Consider the following 9,853-nt stretch of genomic DNA (forward strand, 5'->3'; position numbering starts at 1 on the left):
GGAAATGTAAATTTGCGGACTCCTGGTTGGAGTAGGATGAGTTTAAACAATGACCGCAGGGTTTTTCTATGGTTTTTCCTGCATAGCGGCCGCCTCCGTCACATTTCGTGCCACCTCCGTCGAGTAGTATGAAGCTGCAGCCTCGGAGCCTGCTGCATCTACAGTCCCCCGCACCCAGAGTCCCGCATTCTCAGGCCCCTCGGTTTTCGAGACAGCGCCTCCTATCCAATTGTATCAGGTAAACATCTTTGCAACGTGAAGGATAAACGTGAGTATAGTCAATTTTATTTATCGTATTTCTTTTTTAATCAAACCACTTTATAGCTCATCGATACAAAAACATATGAATAGTTCATTTAATATGTGTAAAGATAGTTTGTAACAAAATGTGAGCCGTTAATGTAGGTTTTTTCGCCTTTTTCCCCCCGAAAATATTTTGATAGCTTAGCTAACGTTAGCCTTTAACCTTTGACTTTTTGTAGATAACAAGCCATTGTGTTAATATCAAAGAATGTCATTATTAATTAATGCCAGATGGAGCAATTATTTTACTTTATATAATTTATGTAGCCTACTTAAATTAGTACTTATAAAACGTATGTATTAAAATGAATCCATGTTAATTTAACTGTGATATGAAGTTGTTGCCAGCCATTTACAACTCATACAATTGCATAATAATCTAATTAACTATGCCTTCACTATGTATTAACCGAGCTAGAATGTGTCATTTGGCCTTTTGACTGGGTTCCTTGTTTTCTTGTTTTAATTCGTATTGACTGAAATTTGACTGTATGGGCTCTGTCAGGTGATTTTAATTTGACTCTCTCTCTCTCTCTATCTCTATCTCTATCTCTATCTCTATCTCTCTCTATCTATCTATCTCAAGATGGATGTAACAATTCAAAGGGGGAATTCACTTCCAGAAATTAAAAGATGTTGTAAATGCTGCAGTGATTTTCACTGCCCATTCTGTGCCCCCATATATTTCCAACCCACAAAGTTGTCCAAAGTTCACGTTCATCTTAAGGGACACTTCAACAGATCAGTGCAACATGAAGGTAACATTTGCAAACATATTTTTTTTGCTTTGTGAAAGATCATAAGACAGTGTGTGACAGTGCAATTGTATGCTGTTGTTTTCCAGGGTATACCATACATCGATGCGGTCGCCCCTGCCGAACCCAGCAACACTATCATTGCTTGTACTGTCAGTCAACAATTTTAAGAAAGCCAGATTTCATTAAACATTTAGGATCCTGTAAATGTACGAGGGTTAAGAAAGCAAGTGCCACTGATGACTGTAACATCACACCCACTGCTTTGCCATCTACCACAGCCATCGCTGCCACCTCTGTGCCTCCCACTGCTGTGCCAACCAGCACTATGCCACCCACTGCTTTGCCATCTACCACAGCCATCGCTGCCACCTCTGTGCCTCCCACTGCTGTGCCAACCAGCACTATGCCACCCACTGCTTTGCCATCTACCACAGCCATCGCTGCCACCTCTGTGCCTCCCACTGCTGTGCCAACCAGCACTATGCCACCCACTGCTTTGCCATCTACCACAGCCATCGCTGCCACCTCTGTGCCTCCCACTGCTGTGCCAACCTGCACTATGCCACCCACTGCTTTGCCATCTACCACAGCCATCGCTGCCACCTCTGTGCCTCCCACTGCTGTGCCAACCTGCACTATGCCACCCACTGCTTTGCCATCTACCACAGCCATCGCTGCCACCTCTGTGCCTCCCACTGCTGTGCCAACCTGCACTATGCCACCCACTGCTGCCACCTCCGAACCAACCACCTGTGCCATTGTCAGGCCAGTCACAAAAACTGGCATCCGTGTGGGTCCAAAAGTACTGCAGAAATGCCCCAAATGTCATTTGACATTTTACAGAAAAAATTTAAAAAGGCACATTGAACGAAGACACACAGCAAAAATGATGGACATTTCATCCTCATCCCATCTCAAAAGTGAATGTATAGATCCCCAGAATGGACTGTATGCAGTCCACAAAAGTATTCATGGGGCTTCTACTCCACTCCATGTTCAAATTAAAATATGGGGGGAACAACATCATGTTTCTTGCGAATTAGGTGAGTGCCAAGCTAATATGGAGTTGGCATGGAGAAGTGGACTGCGGTCATACCAGTGTGTACACCTCCGGTCAGTTTCATACTGCAAAACAGTTTTAACCTCACCCTCACTAAGAGAAGACTGTCTCAACGAAATGGTGAAAAGCAAGTGGTTTGGGAAAGACAAAATTAAACTGTGTGTTGATCGTCAAACCCTAGCCAAAGAAAATAATGCTCCACTTTCAGTTCTGTCAAAGATTGGAGCCCCTCCATCAAAAAAATTTATATCGGTTCATGAGCCAACTATTTCTTATTACAGTAGACTAGGCAGAGTCATGGTGTCTTATGATACCAAAAAAAATGCATGGCACTGTCCTTGTGCAAAGACGCAGAGATCATGCACACACAAATATATTGCGAAATGGCATTTGTTCCAAACAAATGCAGAACTCTTTCGGAAGGTCCGGAGCACTGAAAGGAGTGCTGAGGAGTTTCAGGTGACAGCAATGGAGGAAAGTGATGAAACACATGTGGGGGAAAACACTTACCCACCAAAGGATGCTCCAGCAATAAAAGGCATGGTACAATACATTTTAAGGAACAAAAAAATACCTGCTACTATTCCCGACCATTTAAGACTTTCTTCAGTGGATAAGGAATTTCCACGACACCTAATTCCTGAGGAGACATTGTGCTACCACTGCCCAAACCGCATGGTCCTCAGCGACCCAATCCCCATAACTCAAAAGGCTAAGATTCTTACAACCACAGGAATTGTCCAAGGTGGATTATTTATTTATTTTTATGGTTGTGATTTTTGTACTTCTTCTGATAATGTTACGTTTTGAACTGAACCACTCTTGTTTTTACACTTTTGTGTCTGCAGATATTTCTACATACTTCAAATACTGTCCTCAGTGTGGAGTACTGTACCGGTACCAAGAGTGGAAAGATGGTCTGCATAATTTCAATGACCATGTCCTCCTTGATTTACCTCTCTGCCTCAATATTAGACACATGTTGCAGGTGATGTTTATATTTTTTCTTTATTCTTTAATTTGTCTGTTTTTATTATTATTTCAATGAATAGTAGTAATTAATAGTGCATTTTCTATATCATAGGTCCACACTGCAGTCAGCAGAATAGTTGAGATTTTGGAGTTAAATACAGGTGTCCAGTTCCCCTCAGCCGATACAGTTTTTCATGGTTATCTTCATTTTGAAGCTCTAACAGACCATGAATATCAGTATTCTTGTGTGACTTGTGGTGACCATCCGCCTGTGGTCATAATGGACCTTCACAAGAAGGCATCTTTTCATCTGTCAGGTAAAAAACCCTTTTAGTTTACAGATTGCACATAGGTAGACCATAGTTTATTCAAATTTTTATTAATTTCCTTAGTGAGTGACCTTGCACAACCTCCGGAAGAATTTAATGGAGATGTCAATGCAGAACAGTTTTGGAAGGCACTGACAGAGGAAAGAATTGCCCGTGGATTTGTTTCAAGTAAGAAAGCAAATCTACCAGCAATTATTAAATGTTACACCTATGTAGATTTGTGTTTAATAAGATAAGACAAAAGGTAAAATGTTGATTTCTATGATATACTGACATGTTTTGTTTCACAAAGGTCAAAAAAACAATCCATTCAGTGTTCCTCCGAGTTTTCACTTTTGGGCACCCTGGATAGGGAGAAATACACGCCGCTCAGACTGTGTTCTTAACACAGAATTTCAGAAGATCCGTCCAGCAAAAGCAGCAGAGGTCTCTGAGATAACTGTCTCAGAGGATCGTCTAAGAGATGAGCTCTACAAACAGAAGGTAAAATCTCTATTCAATGTTGTCATTATTTTAATGTTGTTGTAGTCCTATTAAGGGTTAAGGGATTCACTGACACATATTTCCTTTGATAGGTGCAGGTGATTAGAAATTTATGCAGAGAGTGTGGTTTGGATACCACTGGATCTCGAACTGACCTCCTTTTAAGACTTTCGCAAGAAATGAAGTCACGAGAGGCATATGACAAAGTTTTTGAGAAAATTTGGGCTGCCTCAGGTAAACCTCATTATTGCAAATGAGAACACTAATAACAGTAGCTCTAAAATATACAATGTGATAACATGAGTATAGAAAGGATTACTGTTTCTAAAAATCTGCTTTTCTTTTATGTATTTGCATTTTAGGTGGTTGGGCTGTGATTATGTGTCCATGTGGCATTGTCTACAGTTTGAAATGCAACATCCGAGCAGAGAGCCCGCGTGATTTTGCGGACATGCTACTTTCATGGAAGCATATGCCAAACATTGTCATCTACGACTTTGCACGTGGACTGTCAACACACACTAACCTAAGACAACCACAAGCAATACCCTTCACACCATTTGAAGGGAGGTTAATGGACCCAACTGCAGAAAACATAGCGAAAGCCAAAGCTGGAAAGGTAAAGGTGTCACTACCCTGGCTGACATGCAAAAAGGAAAATCCAGACCCTGATGGCCACCCTATTACTGGTTCAGCAGAACATTATGTTCTTTATGACCGGTTCCATGAAGACAACACAAAGGACGCTCGAGATTCACTGCGGAAGCTTCGCCTGGTCCCGCAACTGGCTGGAAAAGTTAACAGCCAAGTCGTGGAACAGTTATTTTCCAAACTAAAAAAAAACAACTACTTCCTAAACATGGCTTTGCCGTCGACTCATGTGTTCCTCATGCGAAGCATAATTCACCATTACAATATTCGCAAAAATGAAGAACGACTTAAGCACATGAAAAAGGAGTTTCAGACAAACATTCTAATGAATGTCCACAGTCAGGCTGTTTTGGGTAATTTTTCACTGTACTTGTGCACTTTTGTTATGAATGTAACACTTTATAACTCTTTGGACTGATCTGTTAATTTATGTTTTTGTAGAGCATATAACATCTGAGGAATCCATGGATGTGTCAGTAGGTAAGTAAATTGTTGTGTCCAGTCCCCTCCCTCAGGTGGAGCTACACAAATTACTTGCTCACTAAGTGCAAACAGGCACACTAACTTAAAAATTTAGAGCATACACAAAGTTTATGATTTCTAAGCTTGATTGTTTTGTTTTTTTTACCTTACTTTCAGTAGCAGTGCCAGACACCATTTTAAAACCCTCAGCAACAGCAGCAACCATTGCCATCCCTGCAGTGAATGAGACTGCATCACCAGCCATTACAGCAACCATTGCCATCCCTGCAGTGAATGAGACTGCATCACCAGCCATTACAGCAACCATTGCCATCCCTGCAGTGAGTGAGACTGCATCACCAGAAGCTACTGCTTTGGGACCAACAACCCTGATGGAATATTCTTCACCAGTAAAGCCATGGGAAAGGGACTGGCATCCAGTGCAAGAAAAGCTGGTAATTTTTATTCTTGAAATTTAATGTGCATGCATTTGCAGTCGAGCACTATTGTTTGACTATTTAACAATTTTTTTTTATAGCTTGATTATGTGCTGGACGTCAATCGGCCTGGAGCTGAAATTATTGTCAAGGAGGGGAAATTGTGTCTCATTAGAGAGGAGTTTTGGAGCTTGGGTTTGCTGAGGGATATGGATTCCCACGTAAGCAGTCTGCATTTGGAAAGCTATATTTGTATTTACACATTCACTAATGAGTGACTATTTTAATTATTTCTTGCAGATTGGAAACGCCTGCATGCAGCTTATTATTGAAATGGCTCGGAATATTGTATGTATATAAAATATTACAATGTAAACTGTCAAAGAGTATACATGTGTCTGAATCAACCTACATTTTTGCTTGCTTTCTTGTTCCATAGGGCAAAGATATATACATAGAGAACTTTTATGTTGTTCCTACTTGGAAGAAAACCCCAAACATTGTTACAGCATTACCGGTGAGTGTATATAGTGAGTGGGAGGTAAAAACTATAAAAAGGCATAATTTCATTTTTTATTTTATTTCATAATTTCTAAAATAAATTTTAGGAGGATGCTGATATGAAAGACTTGCTAGTCTTCCCAGCATGGACAAAAGCTAATGGCCCTGACCACTACGTTGTCTGTGTAAGGAATTATCTCTTACTAGATATTGAATGTCGCATACATATGTTGATTACAGCGTAATTGGTGTGTTTCTAAAACTAAACTAATAATCAATGCTTCTTCCAAGAAAATGAAATCTTTTTACACCTTAACACATTATAGATTATGAGGCCACTTCGAAGGGAGATAGTCTTTTTAGACTCCCATTACGCAGAGCACGAATCCGGCTTTGGAGATGAGGAATACAGAGCAATGTTTAGGTCCATCTATGAATTTAGACAGCATGCAGTTCAGACAGTTTCAGCATCTTATTTTGGCTGCGTTCCTTCAGCCATTTCTAGCTTTTGTTCTACTATACAATTAGCTATGTTCAACGTTTAAAGGCCAGGTTTTCTAGCCTTTACTCAAAATTTTGGCTATGTTCTCCTAGCCATTTCTTGCATGTTTTGGCTACGTTCATTTAGCCTTTTTTTGCATGGTGTGTCTGTTCTCAGGTTACAGATGAGCTGTCATTTAAACTTGATCAATCATAATAATGTTTCTTTCTACAGACAAATTGCCAACCAAATTGATCCAGGGATCTGGACAGAAATGACTGGAAAGGATTTTTCGGTGATAATTTTACTGCAAAAATTATTATTTTGCACACAATCCTTTTATCTATTATTAATTTCTAAACTGACTCGTTCTCCTTTCCTCAATCATAGGCTTTGCCACGTCAGACAAGAGGGAATGACTGTGGGGTTTTTGTGCTGATGGTAGGGTCTTTAATATGTATATAGTAAGGTCTAGTGAACAGTGGTAATGACAGCTTGTCTCCTGTATTTCAGTACACCCTCTCAATGGTCTGTGACATCGGGTTCGATTTCCAGGAGGTAAGTTAATAAAAGGACATTTCTGTTTATTTGATTTACTTTTTAAAGTTTATTTGGTAAAAGTAGAAAACAGTATGATCTTTAACTGGGCATTTCTTTCAGGTTGACATGCCCATAATTAGAAAATGGTGGTGCCTTGTGCTAATGGAACGATTTCAAATTGACGGGTATGTCAAAAAGGATTGTACATTTTGGTAAAATTTTATTCAGAGGTCCCATATATGAGTTAAGTCTGTCATATTACTTTTGAATATTTTGTCAATACAACATTTTATTTAGCATAGAGTAACAAAATACCCTTAATAACTCTCTTAAGAGACAATTTCACTTTTTTCTTTTTTTTGTTCCTTTAATTGCTCCTATAATTTTTTTTTTATTATTATTGTTTGCAAGCTATGGGCGCAGGTTTGCCTTCTGGACAGATGAGGCAAAATGCTTATTAGAGGCAAAAACACAACCTCTGTTTAGGCTAAAAAGAAAAACCACACATGATGCCCCACAGCACATCCGAGCAGTCCAAGATCGGACAAGAACAGAAGAACGACTGGTGGACTGCATTGTGACTTCAAAGGCAACAGAGCAGCATTTAGTGGTACTGAAATGGTCCTTTTTCACCATTTAAAGATTAGCATTCCTAAATGACTCAACCAGGGCTGTGATCATTGTCAACTTCAACATTGTCAATTGATTATCCAATATGCTCTTAGCTATATTCTTAATTGTTATGCCAATTATTAATTGATGGCTTGTGTGTGTATATATAAAACAATACTTTTTGTTTGCCCCGCAGGATGTTCTCAATGGGAAACCATCAAAGTGGTTCCCCCTAAAGCCCCGTGTGCCAGTTTACATGGACAGCGAGCAGCAGTGTACCATTCTTTTTGAACACCTCAAAGCTCTGCTGGAGAAGACTAAAACTCAACTGAACTTCACAGATGAAGTGGAGTTCATTTGTAGTTTTCTTTTTCCTGAGGTAGGCCCGAACATGTTTGTCAATTGGATTGTTTCTATTATTGCCATATATGCAATGTTTTATATATTAATTTATTTATTAATTTATTTATATGGACAGGCCATCATTCATGGCCTATCTGAAATGCAGGCATTATCCTGGCAGGAGGCTGAGAAGGTGTTCCTCCATGGCCCTACTTATCACCCTAGGTATGCTTGTAATTTGCATTTGCAAAAATAAATATTATTTATTATTGCACAATATTTTTGACAATGGCATTCATCTTTTATTTTAGTGAAGTCGAGGAATTTGACAGGGCGATTGTAAAAAGAATGAAAAAAGAAGGAATATTCGCCTACCAGAAAGTAATTATTTTACCTAATGCATTTATTCATTTAGCAGACGCTTTTATCCAAAGCGACTTTTAAATTAGGAGATTTTTTTAATGCAATTGAAAAGTAAAGTCACTAACACAATTCTTTCTTCCTTTTTTCTTTGCTTTGTCCTGTTTACAGCAAGATGATGTTTAGGTGATCTTTAAATAAAGTACAGAATTGTTTATAATTGGTGTTTTGTCTATTCTTTTTTGAGTTTTGCTTCGCATTCAAAATATCAGAAAAAAGTTTTTTTAATGTTAGCATGCTATGTTAATTAGACCATTATAGGTTGAACAGAAAGAAACATTGAAATTTGAATTTAAAAAAAATCACAATATTTTTTTCAGAAGATAGTTCAATCTATAATTGTATCCCTTCCATCAGTAATTTACTTTCAATTACACCCATGTTCAAAAAATAACCACTTGGTAATTTGTTAGTCAGAGCACAATGAGTGTTTGTTTTGTTTTTTTGGCACATGCATTAATCATGGAACACAAATATTTATTTGGATAACTTTAAAGGAGACCGTGATATTGCATCCTATTGTTCTCAGTGGCATTTGGATAAGGGTGTTATACAATCTTCCGAACACCAAGAGGCGCTGTCTCAAAAACCAGGGGCCTGAGAATGCGGGACTCTGGGTGCGGGTGTTATACGATCTTCCGAACACCAAGAGGCGCTGTCTCGAAAACCAGGGGCCTGAGAATGCGGGACTCTGGGTGCGGGTGTTATACGATCTTCCGAACACCAGGAGGCGCTGTCTCGAAAACCAGGGGCCTGAGAATGCGGGACTCTGGGTGCGGGTGTTATACGATCTTCCGAACACCAGGAGGCGCTGTCTCGAAAACCGAGGGGCCTGAGAATGCGGGACTGTGGGTGCGGGACTGTAGATGCAGCAGGCTCCGAGGCTGCAGCTTCATAATATTGCCTCCGTCTGTCGACAAAACTCAAGACAGGCAGTCACTTGCTCAGATTAGGCATGTCGTGGTAATTAAATAATCATCAGAAATATATATTGTCACATGATCTTTCAGCAATCATTATTAGTATTTTATGATTTGCTAGTACAAAGTCATCTAAAGCCATTCCATAGCTGAATGTCTTTCCTCCGCTGTAGCTGTCCATCATTCTCCGTTCAGCATTCAAACTGCGCGTTGTGTTTGGTTACAGTCAGTCAGCTGCTCGGTAAAGCTCACTCCAAGATGATATATTCCCGTTATAATACTTGATATGCAGATAAAATAATTTATCTTCCTGGAGTTTATCTAGCGGTTTCTGAACGATGTTGTGCTCCCTACCCGGGTGACAACACAAGGCATCACACGCACAATAACCGGAATTTAAAACTGTGAAGAAACCGACCGATATACATAGTAGACTAGGATTTGTGCGCTCAACGCTCATCGTCTCTTTATGAGATATTTTGAGAAGGTCTTAAAAAAGTCTTAAAAAGGTATTAAAATTTACTTCAGGATTCCTGCATATACCCTGCATATGCATCATATGTGATCTTGGCAAACACAGCA

The 9,853-nt window shown here is 39.5% G+C and overlaps 1 protein-coding gene across 1 annotated transcript; it reads left to right on the top strand.

Annotated features, from left to right (window-relative positions):
* Window positions 1-1,055: 1,055 nt before the first annotated feature.
* Window positions 1,056-8,508, top strand: LOC307126272 (uncharacterized protein; the record flags this gene model as incomplete). Its single annotated transcript, XM_079816737.1, has 23 exons — window positions 1,056-1,061; window positions 1,148-1,205; window positions 1,340-1,863; window positions 2,545-2,866; window positions 2,970-3,038; window positions 3,309-3,410; window positions 3,814-3,905; window positions 3,998-4,139; window positions 4,268-4,909; window positions 4,998-5,036; window positions 5,196-5,473; window positions 5,557-5,676; window positions 5,756-5,803; window positions 5,895-5,972; window positions 6,064-6,141; window positions 6,672-6,732; window positions 6,828-6,995; window positions 7,098-7,162; window positions 7,389-7,587; window positions 7,786-7,968; window positions 8,068-8,156; window positions 8,243-8,312; window positions 8,463-8,508. 16 exons carry the CDS (start codon window positions 1,056-1,058, stop codon window positions 6,690-6,692), a joined length of 2,619 nt encoding a protein of 872 aa, XP_079672863.1. The 3' UTR covers window positions 6,693-6,732; window positions 6,828-6,995; window positions 7,098-7,162; window positions 7,389-7,587; window positions 7,786-7,968; window positions 8,068-8,156; window positions 8,243-8,312; window positions 8,463-8,508.
* Between the last annotated feature and the right edge of the window lie 1,345 nt (window positions 8,509-9,853).

Source organism: Gobio gobio, assembly GCF_949357685.1.
Source record: "Gobio gobio genome assembly, chromosome: 5".
NCBI classification, from domain to species: Eukaryota; Metazoa; Chordata; class Actinopteri; order Cypriniformes; family Gobionidae; genus Gobio; species Gobio gobio.